Consider the following 14468-nt stretch of genomic DNA (forward strand, 5'->3'; position numbering starts at 1 on the left):
GGAGAGATAGAGCAGAGGCTGGCTGCAAGTGTGTAAGGGAGGATGGGAGATGGGGTGGGTTGGATAGGGTAAAGGAGTGTAGAAAAGTGATGGTGAGGAAAGATAGGAGCGCTTTCAGAAAGTGGGAAAAGAGGGTTGGAAAGAGAAGGTCAGAGACACAGAGGGAGACAGGAAGGAAGATAAGACTGCAGCGGTTCTCAGCAGGGGCGCTGCATCTCTCCTTGGGCTCCCCGACTTGACACATTCTCGCATCAGCCAGAATGGTATTCATCAGTGATGCAGATACCTCATCCAACACTGACACACACACACACATACACACACACACTCTCTTTTTAGAAAGAAAGAAACAGGCTAGTCTGTGCTCCAATTGTCTCCTACCTGTTCTAGCAATTTCCATTGTGTCTGGGCTGGTGCTGAGGGTAGTGGCCCAATTGGCGATTCACTCCAGTGCCCCATCTGGCATTTGAAGTTCATTTCTTTGCTGTTTGCCAAAACAAGAACAAACACATGAACAAGCGTACACGCACTTGCACTCACAGGCCTTGCACATGCACACACAAACACTGATTTACTCATGGTACTTGTCTGGCATAGCTACGACAACTGAAATAGCCACAGCATTCATTAAAACCCCATTACATTACCTTTATGAAAACAGGTCTTTACACTCTTGTTATTTGTTAACAACCTACTGTAAGGGGTTTCATTAGGCATGTGTGTGTGTGTGTTTGTGCAACAGTGCAGTATGTGTGTGGCTCTACATGCACGCAAATCTGAGCATTGTTGTTTGTCTGTGTGGGCATATTACAATATATACAACTTGATGGTTTCAAATCAGTGTGGCTGCCTGTATGCAAAAAATGCACATTGTTTCAATGCGTGTACTCTCTGCGCTCTGTGGTCTTCTGAGCATATGTGCCATGATGCTATGTACGTGTGTTTGTGTGAACGCCTTTGTGGATGTGTGTGTGTGTGTGTGTGTGTGTGTGTGTCTAACACGGATGAAACTGACTCTGATCTTATCCAGCTTAAGACAAATACACTGTTCTGCCTGCAGACATTGTCATGGAAACAAGCCGGTTTCCCTGGGTACCAGAGAAAAGGCCAAATTCAAGCTACAGATGGAAAGAGAGAGACATGAGTGTAGACAGAAGGAAAAGGGACAAGAAGTAAAAGATTGAACATGATGGCAGGAAGGATCCTGTTCATTGTTTTTTCTTGAAATGAAATTCAACGCAATTAGCAATATGTAAGATATTATTTAGTTATGTTCTATTTGTGTCTCAAACGATTCATTCACTACAGGGCTGTAAGTAATGATAATTTTCAGCACTGATTAATGTGTTGATCATTTCTTCAATTAGTCGATTAGAGCTGCAACTATAAGTTGTATATAAGTATAACTATAAGTCAACAGAAAATGAACTTCCTAATCTTAATAATCGATTAATCGTTTAAATCATTTTTCAAGTAAAAATGCTCATAAATTGATGGTTTTCAGCTTCTTAGAAGTGAGAATATGCTTTTCTTTGTCTTAACATAAAAGTAAATTGAATATCTTTTGGTTTTGGACTGTTTGTAAGACAAAACAAGACATTTTATTACATCACCTTTGCCATAGCAAATTGTGATGGGCATTTTTCATTGTTTTTTGTTTTATAAAGCAAACAATAATAAAAGAATCAAGAAAATAATCTGCAGATTAATAGATCTGCCCTATTGTCAATAATTCATTTGATCTATACTGTAAAGTGACACAAAATAGTCCGTGCCCATCACAGTTTCCAATGTACTACCTTCAAAACCGAAAGATATTCAATTGTGACAACGAAACTTGACAAATTACTTTGAATCTGTTGATCAACTAACCGATAAATCGTTTCTGAGCTAGTTTAACTTTTGGGCCAATAACACCTTTGTCAGAGCGAGTGTCAATTTTTTAAAACTATCTTATGTTGGGAATGAATGCCTTCCATTTAACAGCAACAACAACGAAAAAAGGAATAAGAGCTCAACGTCGCAAACAATCAATCTGTCGCTTGTGTCCTGACAGTAATATCCTCCTCTACAGTATTGCTCCCTTGGATGTGATGTGATTGCCCAATCGGTTTCAAAGCTAGATGCTGTATATCACAGAATAGAGATTGAAACAGCAGTCATAGCCTTTAGTGAATTTGGCTGTATGGATTTTCACACTTTAACTTAATATAGAGACTATGCATATGTTAGATACATTTACATACATTTCCTACATTGGTCATCTATCTGTATACTGTATGAGTGCATAGTTAATCCACCTGTCTGTTATTAAGGAGGGACGCTTTCATGCACGATGTGTGTGTGTGTGTGTGTGTGTGTGTGTGTGTGTGTGTGTGTTGTCTGTGTGCGTGCATTTGCGTGTGTGGACAGTCTGAGAGGAGCTGATAGCAGAACTGCATGGTGGGCTAAAAACGAGGTGCAGGGGAATTGCAGTGTGCTATCTCCACAATGACAGGGCTGCCATGATTGAGGCTTGCTACACTAGGATTTAGATACACCAGCATTTTTCTCTTTTTCCTTCTCTCTAGCCATCCATCCCTCGCTCTCTGCCACTCCCTTTCCTTGTCTCTCTTTCTACCCCTCTACCCTCTTTCTCTCTTCTCTTCCATTTTGTGTTACCAATCTCAGTCAGTCCCTCCATCTCCCCTCTTTTATTCCTTCTTCTTTCAAATCCCCCTTACGCGTCTTTCCCTTTTTCTCTATCCTGCATCTTTTCCACCCTGCTCCCTCTATCAGGTGCTGTATAATGTAGGCTCCCCTGATGTGCTCCCAGCCTCCATCCGCCATTTTGATTCAGTACAGCTGTCCATGATAATGTACTGTTCACTCAATCACTCTTTCTCTCTCTTGCTCTCCTTCCCCATCTCTCTTCCTGTCTCTCCCCCTCTTTCTCTCTCTCCCTCCCTGAAACACACATGCACAAAGACACATATTTGCTGTAGACCCTGTAACACAGGGTTGCCATGGAAATGACAAATTAGCGTGTGAAATGTTGAGGAGGAGACCCATGAGAAGAAACAAAGCCGTATGAGACACACACAATCACACTCGCCATATGCGCACAAACACAGAGAAATCCAAGTGATGTGTGTTTGATCGTTGAAGGGGTGGTACAGTTGCAGCTGGTCCCGGTAGCAGAAACCATCAGATCAGTTATTCACCCTCTCTCTCTCCTTTTTGCCTCCCCACAGACTGCTTTATTCATTAGAGTAGTAGTTTAATGATAGCCTTCAAAGTCTCATGCCAATCACCTTCCATCTTTACATTTTTGCCTATTCCCACTCTGCCTGTAGTCTCCATGGTTATTAATTACTTTCTTCTTACCCATACCAATTCATATTTTCTTGGTTATTTCTCACACAGTTTCCTACCTCCCCCCTTTCCTTTCTTCCTGCTCTCCTCTTCTTCTTTCCTTTGTTGTCCTTTTCTTATTGTAACTTAATTTAATTGGTGTCAGTGAAATCTGAGAAAAAAAGAAAAACATTTCATATAAACCTGCAGCTAACGATTATTAACAGTATCACTTAAACTGTTGATCTTTTTTTTACTTGGTCGATTAATTTGACATTTTTACTTCAATAATACAATCAACTTTGTATTAAAATATTTGTCAATACAGTTTCTGTGGAATTACCTATCAGTTAATTGACTGATCATTCCAATACTGCAGTCAGACCTTACACCCAACCAGCATACAAAAAGCAGCGGTCACAGTAAAATAATTATAAATTCAAACAACCAACAATCAAATAAAAACAAGAAATAATAGAACATACAGTAAAGATATTTTTCAACAAAGAAACCTGGGAGCAATAACTTTTACAGTCACACTTTACACATAACTACACAATCAGCCCACAAGAAACCGTTTGTTAAAAAATAAATAGAAAAACAAGTCATGTAAAACATAAAATGATAGTGCTTAAAATATCCAAAGGAAATGAAATATTTTATCATGAGAGATTTCTATTCCTTTCCTCTGCTTTTCTTTTCTCTTTCCTTTCATTTGCATTTTTCTCTCTCTTTCTCTGCATTCCTTCATACTCCTGCTCACTTGCTTTGATCGACAGTGCACTCCACAGGATGAAGTGTGACATGTGGTGTGTATGTCAGTGTCTGTCTCACTGTTTACTCTGAGCTAATACTGACTCACTCCATTAATCTGAGCTACAACAGATCCACTCCAACCTGCCCACTTGAGAGCGTGCGTGTTTCGGCGCGTGTGTTTTAGGTGTGCCTGTACATTGAATACATGCATGCACGACACATGTTCATGTGTGTTTGTGTCACACTATATGCATCTCCCTGCCAGATGTGTGTGTCTGTACGTTGGTTGTTGTTTGCAAGCCAGAGCTTCCAGATCAATGCAGAGATGCTTTATGTGCTCCTGTCTGGTCTAATGACATGTCTGTAAATTAGCAACAGAATGGTGGAGCACCACACTGAAACTTAATGGCACCTCTGTAAATTACCGCAAGAATGCTGCTGGACTGCTGTGTGTGTTCTCATTGTGAACAACTTGGCTCCCCCCCTCAATCTGCCACCTCATCTACATTTGTCTACGTGTCTGCTTGTGAGTGTCAGTGCGTTTGTGTGATTGTGTTAGCATTTGTGGCTGTTCTTTCTGTATGTGTATGCCTCCCTCCACCTCCTCGCGCTCGCTCCTCAGTAAAGACTAGCCCGAGGCCCTGAGTTGGTAATAGCTTTTCTGACAGCAATACACCAATATTTACAGAGACCAGCACCCACCCACACCCCTGCACATTTCATGCACACATAAAAAGCATATACTTGTCCGCGCACACATACACATTCACATGCTGGAACACAAACTTGCACACACTGTTTTTCTTTTTGAGGCATGCTCACACATACACACACACACACACACACACACACACACACACACACACACTTAATTAACATGCTGGGAGGGAAGGAATCATACACTAGGGGGAACTCGCCCAGATGCTGGCAAACAACTTGTTTCTCACTTATATATTGGCGTTCACACTTGTGCAGTTTTTTCATGCAACAGAAGAAAGACAATTTGCCACAATTGCTCTTGAATTGTGCTATATTCTCACTTTTTCTTTCTCATTATTCTTTCTATGCTATATTCACTCAAGTGCGGCTGATTCCATTCCAGCACTCTCTCCCTCTGCTTCTCACTACCTTTAATAAGCTATTACACTTCAGTCTATTCATTACATGGCAATCTTTCTCCCCCCGCCTCTCTCCAGCGGTTCCTCACCAAGTGTCTGTCTTGCTCCAGCCTGACCTAGTGTATGTTAAATTCCCCTCTGTTCTCCTCATTATCGTGAACTACAAGTTGGTGGTTATGCCAGAGGCTCCACAGAGCAGCGAAAAAGAGGCCAACGAGATGTGCGGAGAGGAATGGTGGCTTGGAGCTTGAAGGGAGGTGTGAGAGATATCAGGATGGTGGTGAAGAGAATGCTAGAGTGGATGCGGAGGAAGAGTGATGCTTTGGGTGTGGGGGGGTGAAGGAGACAGATAATGTCACCCCTGCTTGTGTATGCCTGTACAATAGTATGATCATTTTTTTGCACGCAGATGTCTGTGTAGGTGTGCATATTTGTTCCTCGGCTGGCTTGCGTATATGGCTGTGCACTTCTGTATGAGTAGGTGTGAGAGAGTAGATAAGAGAGTGTGAGCTTAAGGATGATGGATTGCAAAACCTTGGTCAAGTGTCCTTGGGGGTCACTAAGGGTGCGCCAGGTAAGTTGCCATTGGCTGTCTGCTTGTTATTCTGAATTCTAATTGGTCAACCTGCCTGTTTTAGCTGCCATGATGCTTACAGGCTGCTGTTCTCCATCTTCTTCGTCAGTTTATGCCATCCTTCTCAAAACCTTTTTAACCTCCATTGCTACTGCACGTACATACACAGGCATACATATTCTGGCCTTTGATGAACATCACGAAACAAGCCATGTTGTCAAACAAGACCACATCACTTCAGACTGCCAACACAGCTGTTCTCTCAAAAGAGAGGATGGCAGGTTTTATAACGAGTTTGGAATGCTACAGACTCACGACTGTCTCTCTCGCATCCACACTGTTTAATCTCCAACCCACATGAGTGATCAAAGCTTGTTTACACACCACTCCATGGTACGATTAGAGGTATGGAAGGAAGTGTTTCTTCCAAGTGCTGGCATCAGTGAGGCTTTACTTGACAGTAACAACATTTTCAGTGTCTTAAACAATATGTTTTGTACTGCACATCCGAATCAAATTTAACCAGGCCCAGCAGAGCTTTGTTTTACTCATCTGGCTCTGATGAACACCCACCATTTTATCATCTTTGAGCATATTGTGTAAAGCAGTGTGGGAAGAAGCAACATAGCTTGGATATTGTACTAATCATTATGATAATGCTCAACAAGATTATAATGGCTCCACACTTCTTTGTTCTTCCTCCTTGTTTCCTCCTCCACCTCTCCCTTTCTATCTCAGCTCGCGAGGAGTATGTTGCCACCTTCAAGGGCTCTGAGTACTTCTGCTATGACCTGTCGCCCAACCCCATCCAGTCTAGCAGCGATGAAATCACACTCTCCTTCAAGACACTGCAGCGCAACGGCCTGATGCTGCATACCGGCAAGTCAGCCGACTACGTCAACCTGGCGCTGAAGAACGGTGCCGTGTCACTTGTCATCAACCTCGGCTCTGGGGCCTTCGAGGCCTTGGTGGAGCCCGTCAATGGCAAGTTCAATGACAACGCCTGGCACGACGTCAAGGTCACCCGCAACCTGAGACAGGTAACCAGACAACAGGAGTTGGAAGAGTAAGCGACCGAGCAAACAGGAGAGGAGAGGAGATATAAAATTAGTTTTGATAATGAAGAATGTGAAGAAGAAAGATTTAAAGGGGTATAGGGAGGTAAAGAAATATGGCTTGTGGCAGTTTAACAAATGGATGGAAGCATGCTTGGATTTCAGTTAGTAATGAAATGATTAGCAATCAACGGAAAGTGAATTGACAAAAATTTTTATCATTTTGAATAATCCTTAATCAATTTATCAAGCAAAAATACCAAACATTTGCTAGTTTTAGCTTCTGAAATGTGAGGATATGCTGCTTTTCTTTGTTTTATATCATTGTAAATTGAATATCTTTCAATTTTGGTTGAACCAAATAAGATGTTGTCTTGGGCTCTGGCAAACTGTAATGCGCATTTTTGACTATTTTCTGACACTTTATAGATTAAATTATTAATTTGTTATTTGATAAATAATTGACAGATTAATCAAAGATGAAAATGTTTGTCAGTTGCTGCGTTAATTTGAATTCCCTGTTAAATAGTTTCAGTGTGTATTTGACTTTGGTGAAACACAGTGACTGCTGCAGATGTTTCAGGGGCAGTGGGCAGCAGAAAAGGCTATAGTCCACAGCAAGAAACTAATCAATGTAGAAGCTACAGTCAGTGGTCTGTTGTCCAACTGCAGTGATGCTGTGGTAGGAAGAAAATACCTGAGGTTTTGGTCTTAGTTTACAGTGGGTTAACCACCAGACCAGCGCTGCTTTCAGCTCTAGGTGAGTGCTTTTTCAATTGTGTGTGTGAATGAGTAAGTGAGTGAGTGAATGAGAGAGAGAGAGTGAACTAGAGAACATTGAGGCTCACTAGCACTCAGGTGCTTGTAACCTACCTGTGCCCTGCCTCTACCGTTTGCCTGTTTGTACTACTAACTTGACTACTAACTTTACTAACCTGCTAGTGAAACTAACCACCATCCATGGAATGATTCATTCTACTAACCTAACCTGTGCCCTTCTCCTAGCGAAACCACTCCAACCAACCTACTAACCTCACCAGAGGCCTTCTAGCTTTCCTTTTTTTGTTCCCGAAGTTGTTCTGTTCACAGTTTTTTGCTTTCCTTTCTCCCCCTCTCCTACAAAGCACTCAGGCATTGGACACGCTATGGTAAACAAACTCCATTGTTCGGTAGATATCATTCTAATTGTTTCTTAGTTTGGGTTTGCCCCGTGTCTATTTCCTTTTGAACCATAGACATCAAAACTAAACCAATAAAAGGATAAATCCGGTTGGTAATCTTTTACGCTTAAAAAAAACCCCGTCCCCCCTCCTTGACAACCACTTTTTTTCTTTAAATCCTATTCCCCCTTTCTCTACTGTTTTTTTCACCCCATCACTCTGTGACTGACATGTAGGCGTGTACTGATTGGCTCATCCCTCACCTGCACGCAAATGGCGAGCCCCCCTCCCCTTCCTGCATGTCGTGACTCAGAAACCCTTCCCCTCTCTGATTGGTCCGTAAAATGGATAGAGAGGTCCCTTCTTCCCCTCTTTTCTTTCTTTTTTCTTCTTTTGATTTTTCGTCCCCTCTGCCACTGCATGTTCTCCATGGTGCCTCTGATTCATCCTGTCGTTTCTTTATCCACTGTGTCCTCTTTGCCAGTGGTTGCATGCAGAGAGAGGAACAGGCTGCATGTTTATATATTTATGTGCGTGTGTATGTGTGGAATGAGCCGTAACCCATCTAACACCTGCGCGTGTGTGTACATCAATATGTGTGTGTTCGTCCATGTGTCATCTCATTCAGACCCGCTGATCTAACAAACCCCCCCCCAGACCACAAACTAACTAACTAACACCATCATCTCAACTCACCCTAACAACACAATAACATATCATCACAACTACTAACAACATTGAAATCATTTACCCTAACCTCAGTAACCCAGCACAGCTTGGCCTGACACAAGTAACATGGCTGTGCAACAACTAACAACCACTAACAAGTAAATAGTACTAACACCAACTCTATAGCACGAAGAAGCCTGCAGAGACTTTACTAACACCTGCCTGGCTGGGCAAGTTTGCCTGGCAATGATAAGCACCATCAGTGAGAGGGAACTTATTGTAGTGGGAAAGTAAAGCGCTCACAACCTTTAATGGCAGTTGTACATGGTCAGTAATGTACTGTGGAATATCAGGGTGATAACATACCACTAACTGTGACTTAGGTGTGACAGGGTTGGCAACCATTGCAAGCTAAAAGCCCCCATACAGGGTATTACACTGCAGATTGGACTGGTTTAATTATAAGAACGCCAGCACTGGTGTCACTTAAGGTTGAGTATGAAGGATAGTTGCTGTTAGTATATTATGAAGTAAATCAAATTGCATTTTGTACTTATAAATCAGCTTAGAGTATGTAGCAGAGACATAAGGATGAACCTTTTTAATGTAAAGGTTGAACTAGCTTATATAGAAGACGAGGCTAGCATTTTAATGCAGCGCTGCTCAAATCGTTTTGGTTTGTCTGTTTTGTAAAGTCAGTGACAGAATAACAAACTGCCTTTGAAGTCTGAGAGTCACAATCCACCAAAGGTGGCCCTGAAGCTTTAGGTATCTTTAAATCTTTATTAATCACATTAAGATCTAGTTGTCATTCTGTACAATAGACTTACCGCTGTTGACAGGCAGAAGCAGACAGCTCACATTGTATGATTCCAGTAAGAGTGTACAAGTGGTAGATGGGGCTACAGAGTGAGCAGTATTTAGCAGTGTACTTATTTCTTATTTATAATGTCAGTAATACTAGCAAAGGCAAGAGGCAGCACTACTCAATTACACCAAACTGATCCAATCACACCAAATCAAAGTCCCAACAGCACAACTAGCCAATTCCCAAAACCAATCAAGCCTTCTCACCACCAGAATGCATACACATTGGTTACCAGAGTACCGGGGGCTAATTTGGCTGGTCAGCGCCTAGCTAGCGCTTAGCGCTGCCTTTGGTGTGAGTATATAGCGTGTCCTTTCCCTGTGCTTTGTTGTGTAGGTGACCATCTCTGTGGACGGCATCCTGACCACCACGGGCTACACCCAGGAAGACTACACCATGCTGGGCTCTGACGACTTCTTCTACGTGGGAGGAAGCCCGAGCACCGCTGACCTACCTGGTTCTCCAGTCAGCAATAACTTCATGGGCTGTCTCAAAGAGGTTGGATGATGTTTGACTTACTCATACTAGTGCTGGGCAGTATGGTTGAAAAGAAATAACATGATATTAATAAGGTCATTTTTGGCAAATGTTTGCCAAATTGCATGTGAAATAGACTCCTGTATATCAGAAAAAACTTTAATAACTAATTATGTTAGTTTTTAATTACAATTTGCCTCAAGGTATTGATTTAGACAGAATTTAGACAGAATGAGCTACTAATATAATCTCCACATGATAATTTCTTTACAGTATGAGTCTACAGAAAGACAACGATGAATGATGATATTTAATTATTTCCTAGTTCATACATTCGCACACTGCACAGATTTCTGTATACTCTCAGGTTTAAAAAACACTGATCTTCTTTGTCTCTCATTTTCTTTCTTTCTCTCTTCCTCCCTTCCTTTTCTGTCACACATCACGCAAACATTATATGCACAAACACAGAGAAATTCTTCAATTTGGCAGACTCACACAAACAGTCCCAGACACACACACCCTCCCCAGCATCAGAGAGAATCAGTGATGAGTGTCGTTGAGGGAGTAGATACAGCACTAAGCACTAACATGCTAATTAGCTACGCCACAGAGACGCTCCATCCATCCGCTGTGCTTGAAATGGGCCACAACACTGCAACAACAAAAACTCACATGACACACTGATGAAAACACACTAATACACTTGCATATACAGATAAATACAATATTAACATACACAGATGTGTGCATATGCATACATGAGCAGGAACGCACAAATATATCCGCTAAAACACACACAGACAAAAATAGTCAAACAAATAAACATACATATGCAGCACTTGATACAAAACTCCCAAATACATCCTTACATCCATTATATAAACACCATGTCTGTGTCTCACTTTCATTCACACAGACTCACACAGAGGCATAAACAAACAACCAAACAAGCCGACAGATGATGTGCCAAACAGAGAGCTATCTGTATCAGTAGTGAATGCACTCTGTGTTGCTTCATTAAGACTGATGGTGTTTAAACGAGGCTGCCGCTGTCAATGTGAGCCCTCCACTGGCACATTTACATATTTAATACGATGATATGATAATCCGTGTGAGCAAATTAAGATGTATGCAGTGAATCACGCGCATGAACGATCGCGGCTGTAACAATTTTGTGCATTTGAAGCGGCATGGGCACAGTCTTCCATACACACAGCCTAACACCGTTTTGCACACTTGCAGCGCTTACATTCAAGAATCACCCTCATTGCCCTACACACAGAAAAGCACATGATATACAAAAGAGACAGGTAAAAAGGCAATGCAGAGGAGAAATTTTGTGATGTAGCTGAGTTGCTCACAAGTCATAGAAGGAGGTCTGGAATGATAAAGCAGAGCCTGTGTGTGCTCGTCTCTCTCTACATCAAAATGCTCAGCACAAGCACACTCTTTACACTCATGCTGTTCAGTCAGAGAGTGTACTGTGTCAGGGAAAGGAAAGAGAACAGAAAAGGGAAGAAGAGAGAAAGAGTAAAACCGATCATGCAAGAGGCAGGGACAAATGGGAGTTATCAAAAGATGAGGCTGGAGTGACTCGCTCGTCACTTTCATATAAAAATACCAAAACACTTGAATAAAACAAAAGTTTCCTGGGTTGAAAGATTAATGGATTCTGGTCATACTTCAAGTGTCTTGTCCTCTCTTTATCTCTTTAACATTCTCTTCTTTTCTTTCCTTCGGAAAAGGTTAATCAAAGCGTGTCTTATTCTTTTTGCCTGTTTTTTTGCTTATTGCTGCGAGTTTAAATGAAGAAAAATCCCAATAGTCCAATTCTGTGCCACACCAGAATTATGTAAAAAGGAATCTGAGAGGGTACATCTGTTGACCAAAAGTGAAGCCATAGGATTCTTTTTATTTAATCCAAATGTGAATTAATGATTCATTCTTTTTCCCTTCAATCCTTTTCCCTGTAGGTGGTGTATAAGAACAATGATGTACGATTGGAGCTGTCTAGACTGGCCAAACAGGGAGACCCAAAGATGAAGGTATGCACTTTCAACAGCATGTACAATCTGAGGCAGACGACACATTATCCTCTTAAACACAGAACACAGAGATGGTTTTGTACCACAACCTCCAGTCAGGCTCTGCAAAGCTTATTCTGTAGGAATTATATATAAATGGGATTATATTTTTGAGAGGTAGCCTCAAGCTTTTGTCTTTTAGTCAGTTCAAAGCTGGGAGCAACTGGCTTTATTTCATTCCCAGACTACAAAGAAACCATTTTTCACTTGATATTCACTCAGTTTAACCGCCCATTCTTTTAACGATAATGCCCTAAACATTTATTTTTCTTCTACCTTCTCCAGGTAAGTGGGGTGGTGTCCTTTAAGTGTGAGAGTGTGGCCACACTAGACCCCGTGACCTTTGACACCCCAGAGTCTTTTGTGGCCCTGAGCAAATGGACAGCGAAGAAGGCGGGATCGATCTCGTTTGACTTCAGGACCACAGAGCCGAATGGGTTGATGCTTTTTAGCCATGGAAAACCTAGACAGCAGCAACGCAAGGACCCACGCACGCCTCCTACACTCAAGGTAAAAATATGATGTATATTTTTTAAAAACATACAGGAAAACTTCAAACTAAAAGAAACAAGATTAACAATCTACAGCCATGCTAGCAATCCTGTGAGGTAGTACGTACACACAGCAGTGCAAAAACAAGACTCTAAGCAATCTAGAAATCCTCATCCGCAAGTCCAAGATCTATGTAGTTTCCAGAAATGTACAGGTTTGCTAATCTCCTTTAAAACTGAATGACATTGCACAAAGAACCTGATTATAAATGGTTAGCCTGGAGCCCAATCACCTTTATTGTAACTTAGCTACAATTTGCATTTTTATTGCTAGCCATCAATGCCCTTTCTTTTTACAGAATACTGATGGTGTTTCTGTTTGACCTACAGGTGGATTTTTTTGCCATTGAGATGCTGGATGGGCACCTGTACTTGCTGCTGGACATGGGCTCAGGAACCACCAAGACTAAGGCTATCGACAGAAAGGTCAATGACGGAGAATGGTATCATGTGGACTTCCAAAGAGACGGACGCTCAGGTACACTCACAGCTCTCTCAACTCTGATGTTAGCCCTGACCACAGAGGTTGATAAGGGGGAGGTGGAGGATAATGAGTAGGCGAGATCATACTTCAACATTTGATATTAAGCACCAGCTTAGCAAGGCCATTTGGATGCCTGCTGTCTGTATTTAATTCAAACTGGGGTTGAATCTGATCTTAAGGGTGCTGTATAGACCATTTTTAACACAATCAATATACAGTACAGGATGGTCACATTTATTGTAATGTGTTGGTATAATTACCATAACACTGAGACTATAATTAAAGCAATTTGTTGCCTCTTTCTCATGCTACTGGAGTGCTGTTAATGTTTTTTAAAGTTATGGCCACATTTGCAATTAACCATGTTTCCTGTGGGTAGATACATACAACATATTTACACAGTGCCTTTTGTTTTCTTTCACAAACATCCCATGTTACAACGACCACACAACATGAGCCAAATGCCAGAAGCCGTGGGGGGGGGGGGGGGGGGGGGGGGAACATATGTAGTACCAGGATTTTATACCGGTATGTAGTAGGTTATAGTTTGCAGCGTTAATTACAGTGTGGAAACCCACAGTACAGGCTGACAGTCTTCTCAATAGGGGGTCTTGTTTATGTACTGTAACTGTATTAATTAATAATGTCTAAAAATTAATTTATTAATGATTTATTAGTGACAAAATGTTGGACATAATTTTTTAACCAAATGGACTTAAAAGCACTAACCAGTGATGATGTAGTTTTGGATTTCCATTGCTTCTGATTATAGCAGTGATGAGTGGTTGTGATGATGAGGAGGAGGAGGACAAACTGGGGAAGGATGACTATGATAAAGATGATGATGATGATAGGTGGTGGTAATGATGACAGTGATGATTGTGATGAGGCTGTTCCCATTGAAGGTCATAATGATTACTAACGTTGTTGTGTCACGGTGAATTCAGGAACCATCTCGGTGAATAGTGTAAGAACAGCGTACACCGCTCCGGGAGACAGTGAGATCTTGGACCTGGATGACACTTTGTACCTTGGAGGACTACCTGAGGACCGCGCTGGACTCATCTTCCCTACAGAGGTTTGTGTGTTGATGTTGTGTGTCTACAGTTTGACACACTAATTTTGGTATTTGAGCTGCAACAATCAGTCAATTAATTGGTGGACAAAAAAAAAGACAGCTTCTCATATGGTAGCATTTGCTGCTTTTCCTTGTCTTGTATTATAATAAATTGAGTATTTTAGGGTTTTGGACTTTTGGTCGGAAAAAAACAAGAAATTTGATGATGTTACCTTGCGCTCTAGAGATTTGTGACAGGTATTTTTATCACTGTCTTGA

At 41.5% G+C, this 14468-nt stretch overlaps 1 protein-coding gene across 11 annotated transcripts in view; it reads left to right on the forward strand.

Annotated features, from left to right (window-relative positions):
- Positions 1–14468, forward strand: part of nrxn1a (neurexin 1a) — a 56237-nt gene that overhangs the window by 13701 nt on the left and 28068 nt on the right. For 4 of the 11 annotated variants that reach the window (XM_046068413.1, XM_046068415.1, XM_046068421.1 and 1 more), the window contains 7 exons: positions 6520–6821; positions 7961–8005; positions 9870–10031; positions 11987–12058; positions 12383–12607; positions 12979–13126; positions 14080–14210. In XM_046068413.1, the coding sequence (XP_045924369.1) occupies positions 6520–6821; positions 7961–8005; positions 9870–10031; positions 11987–12058; positions 12383–12607; positions 12979–13126; positions 14080–14210 (1085 nt within the window). The remainder of the gene's footprint in view (positions 1–6519; positions 6822–7960; positions 8006–9869; positions 10032–11986; positions 12059–12382; positions 12608–12978; positions 13127–14079; positions 14211–14468) is intronic. The other 7 variants (XM_046068412.1, XM_046068414.1, XM_046068418.1 and 4 more) reach the window with 2 other exon arrangements.

The sequence above is a fragment of the Micropterus dolomieu genome, linkage group LG14 (genome assembly GCF_021292245.1).
Source record: "Micropterus dolomieu isolate WLL.071019.BEF.003 ecotype Adirondacks linkage group LG14, ASM2129224v1, whole genome shotgun sequence".
In the NCBI taxonomy this organism is placed as follows: Eukaryota; Metazoa; Chordata; class Actinopteri; order Centrarchiformes; family Centrarchidae; genus Micropterus; species Micropterus dolomieu.